At 36.6% G+C, this 18,566-nt stretch overlaps 1 protein-coding gene across 3 annotated transcripts in view; it reads right to left on the reverse strand.

Annotated features, from left to right (window-relative positions):
* The window catches only part of SMURF2 (SMAD specific E3 ubiquitin protein ligase 2), a 112,370-nt gene that overhangs the window by 82,502 nt on the left and 11,302 nt on the right, over positions 1-18,566 (reverse strand). Inside the window, exon 2 of one of the 3 annotated variants that reach the window (XM_046675668.1) lies at positions 5,765-5,826. The exons of the other annotated variants lie outside the window; for them this stretch is intronic. Coding sequence (XP_046531624.1) covers positions 5,765-5,810 — 46 coding nt within the window. The 5' untranslated portion in view covers positions 5,811-5,826. The remainder of the gene's footprint in view (positions 1-5,764; positions 5,827-18,566) is intronic. 3 annotated transcript variants of the gene reach the window in all.

An 18,566-nucleotide genomic window follows, 5' to 3' on the forward strand; every position in this document is an offset into this window, starting at 1 on the left:
TATTAAATTTGAATCTCATCACAACAATTAACCACTAGTAACTTCTGTATGGCAAAAGTTACCACAAAGCTAAAAGAGAAACGACAGAAACAAAATATAGAGTCTAACAAAGGATTAATATCCAGAATACATAAAGAGCTTCTACAAACCAATTAGAAAAAATTCAGACAGAATAGAAAAATGGTTAAAACAATATGAACTTGGAATTCACAGAAATAGAAATGGCAAATAAAAATATGAAAATATTATTACCACACTAAGAATCAAAGAAATTAAACTTAAAACAAATATCATGGTAACATTTTTAACCCACCAAATTGGCAAAAATTGAAAAGATCTGTTAAAACTCAGTATTTTCAGCACAAAGGGTGAAGTGGTGCACCTACAACATGACTGACAAACAATAATGTACAACTGAAATTTCACAAGGTTGTAAACTATCATAATAAAAAGTAAAAAAAAAAAAAACCAGCATTTTCAGGGTCACAAGAAAAAAAAGAATTTTTTAAATATGCATGGCCACGAATGTAAATTAATACATCCTTTTTGGAGGGCAATTTTGCAGTATGTGACAATATTCAAAACACAATTACCCTACTCAGCAATTCTAGGACGATATTCTGTAGATACACTAAAACATGAAACAAAAGACACACATGCAAAAACGTTCACTGGGTCACTATTGCTAAAAAGAGACAACGTAAATACTCAGCAATGGAAGAAAAGAGTCCTCTATTTTTTAATTTTATTTTTTTATTTTTTTTTTTTTGGCTGAGGAAGATTGACCCTAAACTAACATCTGCTGCCAATCTTCCTCTTCTTTTTCTTTTTAATGTAAGTTGCCGCCACATGGCCACTAACAGATGAGTAGTGTAGGTCTGAGCCCAGGATCTGAACCCAGGCTGCTGAAGTGGAGTGCACTGAACTTAACCACTAGGCAAATGGGGCTGGCCCTAAGAGTCTTCTATTTTTAATTCCTACATAGTATTTTATACTATCCTTACTACGGTTAAAAAAGAATAACTTTAAGACAAATTGAAAAAAGCTAGTCATAGAACACTTGGTACAATATGATTCCATTTCCATGTTTTATTAAGAAAACAAACACTGTGTGAGTGTGTATAAGTCAAACACACAGAGCAAACCCAGAAAACTTATACACTGAACTATGAACAGGGGTTATTTCTGGGCAAGAAAGTAGGATGAGGTACGAGAAGGAACCTACACTTTTTACTCTATATACCTCTACACCGTTTGAAATTTTTACAGTAAGCATGTAGACTTAAAATACTTGTGTAACTAAAACGATGAAAATTAAAACATTTAATATTTATTTTTCTAGATTTTTAAAATAAATTTCAAAAATCCAAATTATAGGGAATATATTTGCAATTTTTAAAAACAATAAGAGAGCAAAGAGTTCCTTATTTTTAATCTAAATTATTATATTTAAGTACCAGATTTTCTCCTTTTGTTCTTTGCCTAATACTTAAAGCCTCTGAATTGAACAGAAACTGCCAAATTCCACTTCAAAAGCAGACCCTATTACCAGTTTTATTTTTTATTAACATTTACCTGTTATAAAACCAGGCAGGCATGCAATCTAAGAAAATTTTTGTCACAAGTCCTTATGTATTTATTTATTTTATGTATTTATGTTGAAATACTCAAAAATGATTAGCCTCATAACACAACATGGAAGGTACTGATTTTTCTGTGGTTTTAAAAAAATGAGAATTACTGGGCAAAAACAAAGACACAAGAATCCACAATATTATTCAATTCAATTGCCATTAGTATATAATTCTCAAATATACATATATAAATCCACTCAAAAAAAGGACACATTATAACAAACTATCAACACAAAGAAAACACGAGTTGCCATAAAACCAACTATCCCACCAAATTCAAATTTGAAACATAGAAAAAGACACTCATCACAGAACAATTTCTATAAAATACAACTATTTCACGTAGATAAGCTTTTGATTATTTGAACAAAGGAAAATTAAAATGATAGAAAACAGCATTGTATTGTGTTTATATAAAAAAAAAGCTACTTGAACCTCTGTTTCCTTCAAATATAACCTAATCTAAAGCTATAGAAATTCTGTATTTGTGTTTACTTCTTTTTCATACAAATATGTGTGTTTTTAGAGTCCTGAGAAACATATTTTTTAACTTTGTCAGTTATTTAAAAAGTCCAAGTCCAATAATCAGTTGTCAAATATTTCATGCCAGACAGGGGCATCTCTGCACTATTTTTAAAAATGAAAAATATTATGCATACATTATGGAAGGATTCAGGGAGTATACATTAGACATGTTTTTTGCCCTTAAGAATTTTATAGTCTAGTTGGGAAGCCAAGACTAAGAAACATAAAACTACCACCATCAAATTAGTGCTAAACAATTAGTGCTCAACTGAACTACCAAAACAGTTATAGTCAGCACAAAAAGTAGTCCAAAACAGGAAAGCTCAATTAACAAAACAAATATCTATCAAGCACACAAGTATATGAAGCCACTTTGTGTGGAAAATAAACACCATAACTAAGTTACACCATCTAGCAAGGCAGTTAAGACAGACAAGCGCAGCAGAAAGCATTAAGTGACAACTACCTTAAGTACAAGCAGAGTTCTGAGATTTCAGAGCAAAGAACTCAAACTAGCTCCTAAATCATCTGAAGAAGCTGTACAAGGGAGGAATAATTTTAACTAAACTCTAAGAATGAGTATGATTTTTAACAGAGGAGACAAGAAAGGATAACCCAGAAGGAAAAAGGAGACAGAGACAAAATTAAAAAATGGAAAGGGCAAGATACTGAGAGGGTGAAAAGAAACATTCCAAGTTCTTTAGAACCTATGTTAAATAAAGGGAAAAGACAGGCTAAAAAGGTAAACTGGGTTAATTTTTGGATCAGCTTCAATGACAGGCTGAGTCTGGATCTTATCCTGTCAACAATAGGGAGGCATTATAGGTTTCTACGCAGATGTGATCAAAGTGAAGCTGTCGGTAAGATTAATCTGAGAGCCATGTCCAGAACCCGCTACAGGACAAAGGAATCAAAAGCAGAGAAACAATTTGTTAACTACAGCAACAATCTCAGTCTGATGTAATAAGGACTGAATTGTGGTAGAGGAATGAGTAAGGATGGAAAAGGAAGGGATGGGTCAAGAGAGATTTCAAAGGAGAAAAAGTAGGGCTTGACAATCAGGGTTGCGAGGAATGGGGAATTAATTATAAATCTACAATTCCTCCCTTGTTTGGAAATGTTTATTAAATCCTGACTACCTACTGGATAAAATCCGTACTCCTCAGCCTACCACTGAAGTCACTGCAGAATCTGACCTCAGGTGTTCCTTTTCTTCCCCTCTCTACCCTACTCCACCCACATAACTTGGCATTTGATATCTTTTCCTGTTGCTCATGCTTCTCTCTCCACCTGGAGATTAGAACTGCTTGAGTCTACGAGGTGGGCTTGGACTGAGAGTGGGACAGAAGAGGTTCCCAAAAGGAAAAACAGGGTAAGCTACCAGGAGACAGGGGCAAAACCACAAGCAACCCCTGCTTCAGTAGTTGGCAATTTACAAAATAGGTGAAACTGGTAAGTGATCACATCTGGGGGAGCCAATTAAGAAACTAGGGGAACAGATGGAAATTAATCTTTTCACTGCATAAGCTTTTGTACAAGCTGAATTTGCCATGCAAATACAGTTAGCTTATTCAGTTTTTTAGAACTTTTCAAAATCATGCACAAAGGATACAAAAACTGGGTAACAATTTATTTCTTCAAGTCACCTCAGATTAATCACAATATCAGAACAAGTCCCAAGTCTTGTTCTTCAGTTCAAGCCAAATAACACTACCCCAAAGCAAATCTGATCTTTTTCCCCCTTACTGTGTAGCAAAGTCAACTTCTAAACAGAGAAAAAAGGCAAAGTCCTTGACTGCGTATCAACATAAATCTATTTTTAAACTTAGAAAAAGACAGTAATTTCTCTATTTTAACAAAAGAAACTGTTTCAATATAATTTCAAAATATAAGATAATCCCTGGGTAATGACTTATTTTTCCAGTACTTTACAGTAATTTTCAGAATTTCTAAAATGTATCTGTATTATTTCATAATTTTTCTTAAACAATGTTACAAAACTGACAATTTCAACCTTTAAAATACATCCTAATGGACTTAAACTTAGGTTTTATTATTTAATAAATAAGCTGTGAATTCTCCTTACATGTTCGATACAAATTACCCTAAATAAATCCCTGCCCCCAAGTAGGTTTCGGCCTAGTGAGAGACGGGATACAGCACCACGCTCAGGAGTCGCTCAAGGGACGCATCACAGAAAAGTACACTAGTCCTTAAGTTTTATCTCCAAAATTAACTAAAAGCTTAGGAATATGTAACGTGTCTTCAATCCAATTTCCTACATTACTTAGGGCTTCAATACTAAAATGCATTCAAACTACAAGATCCTGAAATGGCCACTAAGATATTACTAACTAGGGCAGAAAAGCAGATTTACATTTTAGAAAAAATTTCAACACAGAAGATAAAACCACCCAAGATGTCCCGAAATACTCAATCTTCAGCAATTTCAAACAATATATATTTATAAAATGTGTGTGAGACGTAGATTTTAACCCTTTAAGAATCTTTTTAGAATTCTTATTTTTCACAACTGTTTTCTTCATAAACAGAAAAAAATGTAAAAATTCTATTCTCAGGGCCGGCCCCGTGGCTGAGTGGTTGAGTGGTTGAGTTCGTGTTCCCCGCTTTGGCAGCCCAGCGTTTCGCCGATTCGGATCCTGGGCACCCACACGGCACTGCTCATCAGGCCATGCTGAGGCGGCGTCCCACATGGCACAACTAGACGGATCCACAACTAAAATATACAACTATGTACGGGGCAGGGGAGGTTTGGGGAGAAGAAGGAAAAATTTTTTAAAAATTTTATTCTCCATAATGCTAAGGACTATTTGAAATGTCTATTTTAGGTTAGTCACATTTTTTAACTTTAAAGTATTTTAACATGGTATATCACCCAAGAGAAACTCCTATCAGTTCTTAGATTCATCTTAATCATTATACACATTGTTTGAGAAATTTAAAAGCGATCATGTAACAAAAACTACACTAATTCGAGATTCTGAAAACAGCGTGATACAACAGGGGAATGCACACCAAAACAGGAGTTAGGAGACCACTGTTGAGTAAGTCACTTAAACTCTCTGAGATGTTTTTTCTGTGATATGAAATTGGACCCTACGCCAGGGGGAAAAAAGTGTCTAGATTCACAGGAGCCACCCGAAGCCAATCCACAGACATTTTAAAGGTCTATATATGCCAGGTTAAAATAATTACTTTGTTCTCAGCCGGCTCTAAAACTTGAGTGTTTCTATTAACAAGGTATTAGCAATAAAGCCATAAGGTAATTAACAAAGCCAAGAAAAAGAATAAACTTCTGACAGTATAAGTGATCAACTTCATTAATAAAAGACTTTCAAACTCAAAACTTTTAAAACATACCATTTCTCTCACCTACAAAATTGTCAAACACTCAAAAAATTGATAATGCTCATGGCTGGCTTTTTTTCCCCAAAAAGTCTGGCTTTCTGTCATTTATAAGCAAGAGTCCCAATACAGACCCTCTCCCAATAAAAAATATACAAGACATTGCATAGAATTTCAGTCTCCTACCCTGGACTTTAGGCAGTCCCAGGACTTCCTTTTGTGTGCAAGCATACACTCACCCATGCATTCCTCTTTCATAGTATGCTCCCTCATTTTGGTAGGCATATCCTTCAATAGCTTCCTAAGGGATAAGTGGAAATAACTGTTTGAGATTTGGCATGCCCCAAAACGCCTCTATTCTGCCTTCATTTTTAAGCAAATGGTTGGATTCTAGGCTAGACGTCATCTTCCCTCAGAATTCCACAGGCATTGCTCAACTGTCTTCTCGGTTCTGATACTGCTCTTGAGAAGCTGGTGCCATTTCTAATTCTTCATGTGAAAGTGAAAGTTTAAGGACTCAGTTGCGAGACCCTCCCTTCTTCACCTGGCAACTGATAACCTTCACTGTAGGGTGTCTAGCAGGGTGACCTAGCTGTTTCACTGAGAGACTCTAAATAGGACCTGACGAGGGTATGTTCTGAGAAGTGAGTCATTAGGCAATTTCCTCATTTGCAAACATCACAAAGTGTACTTACACAAACCTAGATGGTATAGCCTAGGCTATATGGTACTAATCTTTTGGGACTACCGTCGTGTATGCAGTCCATCAGTGACCAAAACGTCATTAGGCAGTGCACAATTTTTTTTTTTTAAAGATTTTATTTTTTCCCTCTATTCTCCCCAAAGTCTCCCAGTACATAGTTGTATATTCTTCCTTGTGGGTCCTTCTAGTTGTGGCATGTGGGACACTGCCTCAGCGTGGCTTGACGAGCAGTGCCATGTCCGCGCCCAGGATTCGAACCAACGAAACACTGGGCCGCCTGCAGCGGAGCGCGCGAACTTAACCACTCGGCCACGGGGCCAGCCCCGCACAATTGTTTTTATAAGTATTTTATCTGAAGCTATCCAAATTTTTCCAGAAAAGACTTCTTCATAAAGGATAAAAGACATAACCGGCTGCTAGTGTTCTTGGAGCTGAGCAGTGTAAGGAAACTGGTGGGAGTTTCACCATTTAAGATGTTGCCAGTCCCCTTATTTTCAGGTGAGCACTTCTCCCCCACCTTCCACAGTGCCAGCTATCCCTGGGTCTGTTCAGTTAACTTTCTCCACAAATAAGTCTAACTTTTGTCGAGGCTTGAGGAAGAACAGTCACCTGGCTGCCTGGGATGAGGTACACACAGAACCTTTTACTGACTTTAAACTATTTCCCGTTTTCAGCTTCACATCTCACCTGCACCCTCACGGAGATCTGGTGCCTCGAATTCCTGCGTCTTTTCTAGAGATCTGTGATAGGAAGCAGCTGGAATACTGCAAGGATTTGGTGTCCCCCTCTGCAGATACTTTATAGTCTACTTTCTCAGCTCAATTATCTACTCCAACCACCTTCCTGCAACTTTTTGATATCACTTATTTGCTGTCTCCCTTTCTGCTCTTCTTGCTCTTGTAGGTATATGCCATTTTTATCCGTTTACTCTCATCAAATGGAGTTTGGGGAGGGAATAGAAATAAATGTCTGTTTAATCCCCCATGCTTAAAAAGACAACATAGTTCTTGAGTGATTTTTATTTGAAGCTAACATATATCCTGGGCATCCAGGTTTTGTGGAGCCTAGAGTTTATACAGTTTGGGGGCTCCACTTCAAGAATAAGAATACAAAATTAGGTATGAAAGCAAATATTCAATTTAGAATGAGAAAATAAATCAAATTTTAACTAGCTGACAAATATCACAAACATCATAAAAACCAGAAAACAATATTTTTGTTAATTGACACCAACCTATAATACTTTTTCTAGTTTCTTGGCTGCATACTCTTTGATTACCTCTTCCCACATGATAGGTTTTATCTGCAACATGTTTTATTGAGGTAAACGTCACATAACATGAAACTCACCTTTTTTTCTTTCTTTTTTTTTTTTGAGGAAGATTAGCCCTGAGGTAACATCTGCCGCCAATCCTTCTCTTCTCTTTTTTGCTGAGGTAGATTGGCCCTGAGCTAACATCCGTGCCCATCTTCCTCTACTTTAAATGTGGGACGCCTGCCACAGCATGCCTTGACAAGTGGTGCGTAGGTCCGCACCCAGGATGTGAACCGGCGAACCCCAAGCCGCCAAAGCAGAACATGCAAACTTAACCACTATACCACTGGGCAGGCCCCGAAATGCACCATTTTAAACTATGCAATTAAATGGTTTTTAGTATATTCCCAATGCTGTACAACCATCACCACTATCTAATTCCAGAACATTTCCATCACCCCAAAAAGAAAACCCAATACCTATTAGCAGTCACTCCCAATCCTCCTCTCCCACTGTCCCCTAGAAACCATTAATCTAACTTTATGTCTCCATAAGAGATTTGCCAACTGGGATGGTACAACATGTGACCCTTTCTGTCTGGCTTCTTTCATTCAGCATAATGTTTTTGGGGTTTATCCATGTTGTAGCATGTATTAGTACTTCATTCCCTTTTATGGCTGAATAACATTTCATTGTATAGATATACCACATTTTATCTATTCATCAGTTAGTTAACGGACATGTGGATTGTTTTCACCCAACTATTTTGGCTATTATGAATAATGCTGGTATGAACATTTGTGTACACATTTTTATGTGGACATATGTTTTCAATTCTCTGAGTTACATACCTAGGAATGGAATTGCTGAGTCATATGGTAAGTCTATGTTTAACTTTTTGAGGAATTGCCAAACTTTTTACCACAGTGGCAGAACCATTTTACATTCCCACCAACAATGTATGAGAATCCTTGACGAAACTTGTCATTTTCCCATTTTTTATTATAACCCTTCTAGTTAGTGTCAAGTGGTATCTCGTGGTTTTGATTTGCATTTCCCTAATGACTCATGCATGATATTGAGCATCTTTTCACGTGCTTATTGGCCACTGGTAAATCTTCTCTGGAGAAATGTCTATTCAAATCCTTTCTCCATTTTCTAATTAGGCTGTTTGTCCTTTTGTTGTTAAGTTGTAAGAGGTCTTTATATATTCTGGATACTGGCTCCTTATCAGTTATATGATTTACAAATATTTTCTCCCACTCTATGAAGTGTATTTTTACTTTCTTGATAGTGTCCTTGTGGCACAAGTTTTTAATTTTGATAAAGCCCACTTTATTTTTTCCTTTCCTATTTCTGCTTGTGCTTTTGGTGTCATATTTAAGAAATCATTGCCTATCCAAGGTCTTTTGTGTCTCCATCTAAGAGTTTTTATGGTTTTAGCTGTCACATTTAGGTCTTTAATCCATTTTAAGTTAACTTTTGTATATAGTGTGAGGTTGCAGTCCAACTTCATTCTTTTGCATGTGGATATCCAGTTGTTCCAACACCATTTGTTGAAAAGACTAACCTTTCCCATTGAATTGCCCTGGCAACCTTGTCGAAAATCAACTGACTACAGACGTATTAGCCTACTTCTGGACTCTCGATTCTATTCCATTGATCTAAATGTCAACCCTTATGCCAGTATCACACTTTCTCACAAGTTATATAATGTCATTTTCTATAGAGATAACAGAAAAACAATTCAGTCCTATCTCTAGCATAGTTGAGCAAATTTTTGTTGTTGTTGATGGCTTAGAAAAGTTTCTTTTAGCACAGGGCCATTATTAGTATGTTATGTAAACTTTTAGGATAGTGGTCAAACTTGAGAAAACTCTTAAGTCTCTTTCATACGAAGCTTTAAGATATGGAAGAATTTTCCACAGACTGGCTTCTGGAATCAAACTTTGCTTTTCCTCCACTAACCACATACTTTAGGTGCCAGATGCCATGGGACACACTCATATCACTATACCATCTCTAGGTCTGCATGTTTATGTTATAATGCCAGGTGAGTTAACACAATGTGTAATATTCCTAGAAACTATCCCCATACTGGGATAGCTAGCAATACCTTGACTATACATGAAGAGACTGTGAATCACATAAACATAAGCTACCAAAACCCAACTAAATGTATCCCTGAGTCAGTTTCCCCACTGCTAGATGCCCCAAATGCCTACAGCCATTCCAATACCACCAACAAAAGGAGAAGTATGATAGACAGGAAGTAAGTGTAAAAAGAAACAGCAATCTTAACTGATTGTGGTTAAGATCTCTTACATTTGCAAATTCTTCATAACTGTGACAGTACACAGGAAATTTTCTGTTTCTTGATCGGGTGCTGGTTATAGAAGTGTGTTAAGTTTATGAAACGTCTTAAGTTGCACACTTAAAATCTTTGCACTTTTTATGTGTATATAATACATACCAAAAAAACATTTTTTAAAAGTGACCATGTGAACTGATTACTAGTGTCCCTCCTGGGCCCTCAGATAGGATCCTGAAAGTTAAGCTTCATTAATTTCCAGAGTTTCATCAGCTTCATGAATTTCACAGTAAACTCAACTCTACAGTCACGCACCACTTAACAACGGAGATATGTTCTGAGAAATGTGTCATTAGGTGACTTCACTGCTGTACAAATATCACAGAGTGCAGTTACACAAACCTAGATGGTGTAGCCAACTATACACCTAGGCTATATGGTACTAATTTTATGGGACCACCAGCACATATGCGGTCCATCACTGACCGAAATGTTGTTACACGGCACATGACTGTATAGCAAATTGGATACCACAAGACGTGGTTTCTAGTACCACCTTGGAGTCTTGGGTCTTGCCAAGTAGCCATGGGACTTCGAGAAGACACATATGACCTCCCTGAGCAGTTACTCACCTAAAATAGTGAAGAAGTTAGACTATAAACTCCAAGATATCTTTCTAATAGTTATTCTTTCAAGAAATATTTACAGAGTACCTCCTAAATGTTTAGCATTACACTAGGTGAATGAAACACACAGTCCTTGCACTGCAGGAGCTCCCAATTTAGTAGGGATAAAAGACAATGAGTAACATTAGATAAAAACTAAGGAAAAAGAAAATGAACAACATTAGGTTGGAAAAGGAAATCTGAATAAAGTATGGATTTTAGTTAATAATAATAATGTATCAGTATTGGTTCATTAATTATGACAAATGTACCATACTAACAAAAGATGAGTTAATAACAGAGGAAACTGGGTGTGGAATATATAGGAATTCTCTGTAATCTTTGCAATTTTTCTGTAAATCTAAAACTAACCTAAAATTAAGTTTACTTTAAAAAAGACAAACGGGTAAAGAAATGAATATGAAAATGAATTATAATAAGTCCTCTGAAGTTCACAGGATACTGTAATAGAGACTAATGAGGGTGGAAGCTACTTTAGACAGAGTATTTAGGAACTATTTGAAACAACAGTTAAACTGACGTGGAAAACAACATGCAACAAGAGAAAGAAGACCCCTGCAAAAAGAAGAATACAACATAAAGGCCCCAAGGCGGGAGAGAGATCGGCCTTTTCAAGAAATTAAAACAAAATCAATGTGACTAAAGCATAATGAGCAAAGGAAAGACCAGTCAACACCAGATTATACAGGATCTTGTCCAAATATGTCTATTTCACACAAAGTATAATGGGAAGCCACTGGAGGGTTTGAAGCAGAGAAGTAAAATTATCCAATTTACCTTTTTTAATTTATGAAGCTGCTCTGTGAAGAATGAATTATAGAAGGGTTAAGAAAAAAACAATACAGACCCAATGGGGGAGCACTAAAATGCTTTGATTCTTAACCCTGAATTATATGTTTTCAATATAAAAATAATTCCAGAGAATTAAATAAATTCATGTATTTGCATGAATTATTTTATTCAAATAGTATGTGCCTTCTTTCTTTTTACCAGTCTGCTTCTGTCTCCACTGAGTATCTTTTTTATCCTTTACCAAAATAATTTATGGATTTTTATACTTTAATAACAAACTATCATAACTCTTCCGGAAGCTGTTGAAAATGTTTATGCCGTGTATTAAGTGCTCTGAAATAAAATCCCTGGATACTTCAAAGGCAGAACATAAAATAACTAAATTACAAAAGCTGGAAAATGGTTTCTATTAGATTAGGATACCAAAGAGTATGCAGTCCAATCCAAAAAACAAAATGTAGCAGCAGCAGCTACTGCCACTGCCACCCATGACAGTTTTTTAAATGGCTACAAATTCTGACACTTTTCCCATCATGAGATGGGATCTATGTTCTTTCCCCTTGAATCTACAAGAGCTGGTAACTAACTTGCTTGTAACCAATAAAACGCGGTTAGGACTTCCTAGGCTAAGTCAGAAAAGACAACCCAGTTTTCTCCTTGTTCCGGAGACAGTTCCTGCTGGTGCCCTGAGCCAGTCCTATCAGCAGTGTAACTGCCCAGAGTTGCCATAAACTAGCTAATGCAGAGACCACATGGAGAGGCTCTCAGACGACCTGAAGAGAGACAAATGTCCAGCCAACGGCCAGCTATTCCAGCCCCAGCCACCATCTGAACAAAACAGATGACAAACTCTGAGCCAAAACCACCCAGCTCCTAAACCCACATTAACCATGAGAGATGATAAAATTATTGTCTGTGCTTTAGGGCTCTAAGTTCTGGAGCAATTTTTTAGGCAGGAATTCTAACAACCCTTTATAGCAAATATATGATAATTAGTTCAACTAATCGGGGGGAGGGGAAGAATTTGTTTGGCCAGCAGTAAGGGTAGATTTTCCAGATACAGACCAACTTTCATATATTTAAGAGATTTGAAAAAGCTATGTAATAACCAAGTAAGGCACATTCTTCCCAACATAATTGGTCTTACAGCCTCTACAGATTCTTTCTCGGCATCATGATTCTCCTACAGCAAAAGAAAGTACATAAATATACTTACCAGGCCACTAAGCAGCCAACTCAGAGTCTTGCATTATAACCGTTCTAAATAAAGTAGCTCTCTACTATGGCCTAAATTAATCCCTGGCCTCTCTTCAACCAAAATGAATGAGCCAATTATTGCAAAAGCATCAAAACTGCCAAACAAAGCAAAAATTATTAGATTTACTCTCTTTGGAAATAAAAATCATCACACATTACCACTAAGTAGGACAGACCTTTTAAATTATGTATCTCATCCATCTCTTTTTTAAACTTCTATTCATTTAAATAATAACGAATATCTAATGAGTACTGTGGGTATGCAAATATGAAGAAGAGTTCAGAGCTACAAAAGAGTTCACAGTGCTATGGGGAAAACGTCAATACAACCAATGAATTTTAAGTTAATATGATAAATGATACAATGAAGTATGCTAAAGCACTGTAGGAACATAAATAAGGTGTGCTGGATGTTTAGATATTTGCTCCTTCAGATTCATTCTCCATCCTTTACTGTGATTAAGTTATCCTAAGAGGCCGACCTTTATGGACTACATAAACTGGGCTCCCTTGCCCTCTGGCTTCAAACCGGGTTCAGTAAATGAGAAGAAACAGTGAGGGTCTCTCTGGGGTCCCATAACTACTCTCTCTCTTCGGCCTTACTGACCCAAAGATGGTGCAACATCCCATTATTCTTAGTCCTTAGGTGCTGCACTATTCCTTGTTGGATTCCCTTAACCCTACCCAAGCATTGTAAGTAGTTCCTTTATGACATTCTTTCACCTATTTTGAGAGTTTTACCCGTTTCCTTTCAGGACTCTAACTCATAGAGAAGGGGACCTAACTCAGCCTGGGAAAATCTGGGAAGACTTCTCAGAGGACATAATGCTTCAGCTATGTCCTAACAGCTCAGCAGACAGGGCAGGAAGACTAGGTAAAGAAGGAAAGTAATAGAGTCTAAGGAAACAGCACTGTCCAAAACATGGAGATACGACAGAATGTGAAAAGAATAAGAAAAGGTGAGGAGTTCAGAGTGGCGGAACACAGGAGTATTATGGGAACACAGGCACGATGGGAAACAATGAAAGAACCAAATTATAAAGAATTTTTAGATGAAAGTATTTAATAGACCTGGCTTCTATAATAACTTCATAGAAAATTCAAAGAAAAAAGGCAGGAGGGGACTATAGTTTTATTAAAAGAGACTTGAGACATACCAACCAAATACAATGCGTAGACTATTTTTGCACCCTGATTAGAACAAACTGATTATTTAAAAAGGGGAAAGGGGACGAGGAGGAAAAGAATCAGAAATGTAACCCTTCATAAGATGGATGAGGTTTTCTTATTTTCAATTAGTTCATGTGTCTATGAGTGAATATTATTTACTGCAAATTCTGTATTCCTATTCTATTCCTATTTTTCATTTTTATAAATATAAATGCTAAGAAAACTCACATAAATAAGTAGATGGGAATGAAAGAAGTTTTATTATAGTAATGCCATCAAATTATCTTAATTCTTTGAGTTACATGCCCCTCAAAAAAATCACAATAATCTATCACGATTTTTTTAACTTTCTGGAAAATAATGGCATTTGACTTCTAGTTTTTATGAAAATTATTTTTAATAATCAGCTAGCAACTTAATCAAGTCTTTCAATTTTGTTGAAAATTAAGGACTGGAAGCCACTTGATCCGTGAAAAGATGTTAATCAGTAACTGGAGTCACTGTCTTCTCAACAATCTCACCAATATTCTGATTTGTCTCTTTGGTGCCTCTTTGGAAGGCCTCTAACCACAGGACAATGTACTATTTGGGATGGCCAAGAGATGTACCTTTCATTTGTAAAGTGGAAGGAAGAAAATATGAAAGACTGATCAATTTTAGAATCTGGAAGTTGAGCTCCCTTAAAAATATCCATGGGCTTTCATTCTTTTATTTCACCCTCATTGTGCGTATCACTAACTCTAGCACTGACTGTTTGGTTATTTCATCCATCAAGTCTTGTCTCTTGTTTGCTTACACTGCAAGTTCCCTGAAAGCAAGATCAGGGTCCAAACCTCTTCTTGAAATCCCAGAGCCTGCACCTCAGTGTTAGGTACATGTAAGACTCAACAAATGTTCACTGAATATGTAAATATTTCATCATCATTCCAAGGCCTTTTTCTAGTTAGAAAAAACAGGCATAAGAGTTAACCAAACTGGAAATCAGAAGAAACTTGGAATATCATCACCAACCTCACTTTAAAGTAATAAAATGATTGGTTTCTTACCTAAGGTTTCCTTTGTTAGTGCTGTCTTGTCAATTCTGACTCCTAGCGACCCTGTGGACAGCAGAGCAAAAGACTGCTTGGTCTTTTTGCTCCATCCTCTCACCTTCCAGCACTATATGAGACAATGCTCCATTGCTATTCATAGCATTTTCATGACCAATTTTTTTGCAAGTGGGTGGCCAGGTCCTTCCTACTCAATCCGGAAGCTCTGCTGAAACCTGTCCACCATGGATGACCCTACTGATATTTGAAATACCAGTAGCATAGCTTTCAGCATCACAGCAACAGGCAGCCACCGCAGTATGACAACCAATAGACAGGTGGTGTGGGTTCCCTGGCTGGGAAACCAACCCAGGCCATTACAGTGAGAACACTGGTTCTTAACCACTAGACCACCAGGGCTAGCTAAGCTTTCCCAGCTAACTAAAATGAGGAAAATTCAAAACAACTAGGAAATAGAAAACTAAAATATTTAAGGATTGATATTTTATTACAAAGCACTTCTGGTACAACTAGCCTCATTTTTTTTTGTAAATCATTTTTTATTTTTTTTTAATATATTTATTTATTTATTCCTCTTTCTCCCCAAAGCCCCCTGGTACATAGTTGTATATTCTTCATTGTGGGTCATTCTAGTTGTGGCATGTGGGACGCTGCCTCAGTGTGGTTTGATGAGCAGTGCCGTGTCCGCGCCCATGATTCGAACCAACGAAACACTGGGCTGTCTGCAGCGGAGCATGCGAACTTAACCACTCGGCCACGGGGCCAGCCCCACAACTAGCCTCATTTTTATAGAACTGGAATAGTTGTACCAACCGCTCCTTCAAAAATCTATTACTATTCTCTTCACAAGATTTAAGAAAAAAAATTTCATCAGATAAAAGGTTCTCATTTCACTTTCACTGGTTCAGAATACCTAGAAAGTCAGAGTGAATAGTAATTAGGTTAGCTAATAAATGAGAACGCTTTAAAACTGCAGAGCTCTCACAAAAATATTATCTTCCTAACATTGAGAGACTAGTTATGTATGTGAATTTTCTTAGGTGACATTGCAAAACAGATCTTTTTGCAGTGAATATCAGATTGACCTTTACTTTGCTAAGAAGTAAACTGTGCAGAGTATGGTAACAGTTCTATCTATCTATCGAGATAAATATTAACAAATGAACACTTCAGTCCTATATCTTTATAACGACGTTATCAAAATTACTAAACTATAAATGTCAGTTAATTTAACAATGGCATCAAAAAGAGAGATCACAATATTTGTTTCAAATGAGGTCCATAGTGATTAAGTTCGCACACTCCACTTTGGCGGTCCGGGGTTCAAGGTTCGCATCCAGGTGCGGACCTAGCACCGCCTATCAAGCCATGCTGAGGTGGCGTCCCACAGAGCATAACTAGAAGGACCTAACTAGAATATACAACTATGTACTGGGGGGCTTTGGGGAGAACAAGGGAAAAAAAAAAAAGATTGGCAATAGAAGTTAGCTCAGGGCCAATCTTTAAAAACAAAAAACAAGACCTTTTCCAAGGCATATATTAGTAAAACTGACAAAAGTCAATGACAAAGAAAAAATATTAAGGGTAGCCAGGCAGAAGAAAATAACTTACAAAGGAACCCCTATCAGGCTTTCAGTGGATTTCTCAGCAGAAACCTTACAGGCTAAGAGAGACTGGAATGATATGTTCAAAATACTGAAAGACAAAAACTTTCTGCCAAGAATACTTTACCCAACAAAACTATCCTTCAGATACAGTGAAGAAACAAAAATTTTCCCAAATAGATAAAAGCTGAGGGAGTTCATCACAAGACCCCCCCCCCATCCTTAGAAGAAATGATCAAGAAGGCCCTCATACCCAAAAAAAAAGAAAGAGTTTACAAGGCCTTGAGCAAGGAGATTACTAGACAAAATCAGAAAATTGCAGCTCTCTATCAGAACAAGTTAGCAAACAATTATAACATTAAAGATAAAGGGAAGGAAAGCATCAAATATAACTATAATCACATCATTTTAATCACAAACTCACAACCCAAAGTGTAGTAAGTTGTGACAACAACTTACTTGGGAAGAGGAAAAGGAAGGAAACTGTTTAGGCTAAGGAGATAAGAGGCTTTCAGAAAATGGACTATCGCATCCACAAGATCTTTTATACAAACTTCACCATAACCACTAAACAAAAAATCAGAACAGAGACACAAATGATAAATAAAGAGAAAACTGAGAAAATCATCATAGAAAATCATCAAACTGAACCAGCAGTCGGAAATACACAGGACAAGAAACAAGGGAAATACAACCAGAAAACAAGTGATAAAGTGGCAGTATTAAATCCTCATATATCAATAATAGCTCTAAAGGTAAATGGACTAAATGTAAATGGACTGAATTCTCCAACCAGAAGACAGAGAGTCACAGGATGGATTAAAAAACAAGATCCAACAATATGCTGCCTCCAGGAAACAGAGCTCAGCTCTAACGACAAACATAGGCTCTGAGTGAAGAGATAGAAGACAAAACTCCAAGCTAATGGCAAACAAAAGAAAGCAGCTATTGCCATACTTATATCAGACAAAGTAGACTTCAAGATAAAAAAGGCAACGAGAGACAAAGAGGGGTAGTATATAATGATAAAAGGGACACTCCACCAAGAGGACATTAACACTTATAAATATATATGCACCTAACACCGGAGTGCCAAAGTACATACAGCAACTATTAACAGACCTAGAAGGAGAAATTAACAGCAACACAATAATAGTAAGAGACCTCAACATCCTACTTACATCAATAGACAGGTCATCCAGAAAGAAAGTCAACAAGGAAATAACCAGAATCAAATGAAAGACTAGACTAGATGGACTTAATAGACATATATAGAACACTCCATCCAAAAACAGGAGAATATACAAATATACATTCCTCTTAAGTACACATGGAACATTCTCAAAGACAGACCATATGCTGGGAAACGAGAAAAATCTCAAATCAGTAATTTTAAACTACATTTTGGCCATTTATAATCACAACAAAAAGAATAAAATATCTAGGAATAAATTTAACCAAGGAGGTGAAAGCCCAATACAATGAAAACTATTAGACAATATTGAAAGAAATAAATGATGACATACAGAAATGGAAAGATATTCCATGCGTGTGGATTGGAAGAATAAACATAGTTAAAATGTCCATATTACCTAAAGCAATCTACATATTCAATGCAATCCCAATCAGAATCCCAATGACATTCTCCATGGAAATAGAACAAAGAATCCTAAAATTCATATGGGGCAACAAAAGACCCCAAATAGCTAAAGCAATCCTGAGAAAAAAGAACAAAGCTGGAGGCATCACAATTCCTGACTTTAAAATATACTACACAAACCTATATTAATCAAAACAGCATGGTACTGGTACAAAACAGACACACAGATCAATGGAACAGAAGTGAAAGTCCAGAAATAAACCCACACATCTACAGCCAGCTAATCTTCGATAAAGGTGCCAAGAACATACAATGGAGAAAGGAAAGTCTCTTCAATAAACAGTGTTAGCAAAACTGGACAGCCAAATGCAAAAGAATGAAAGTAGACCATTATCTTATGCCATAGACAAAAATTAACTCAAAATGGATTAAAGACTTGAAGGTAAGACGTGAAACCATAAAACTCCTAGAAGAAAATATAGGCAGTACACTCTTTGACATCAGTCTTAGAAGCATCTTGTGGAATACAATGTCTATTCAGGCAAGAAAAACAAAAGAAAAAATAAACAAATGGGACTTGATCAGACAAAAGAGCTTCTGCAAGGCAAAGGAAA

Source organism: Equus quagga, chromosome 11 (genome assembly GCF_021613505.1).
Source record: "Equus quagga isolate Etosha38 chromosome 11, UCLA_HA_Equagga_1.0, whole genome shotgun sequence".
Classification (NCBI taxonomy): Eukaryota; Metazoa; Chordata; class Mammalia; order Perissodactyla; family Equidae; genus Equus; species Equus quagga.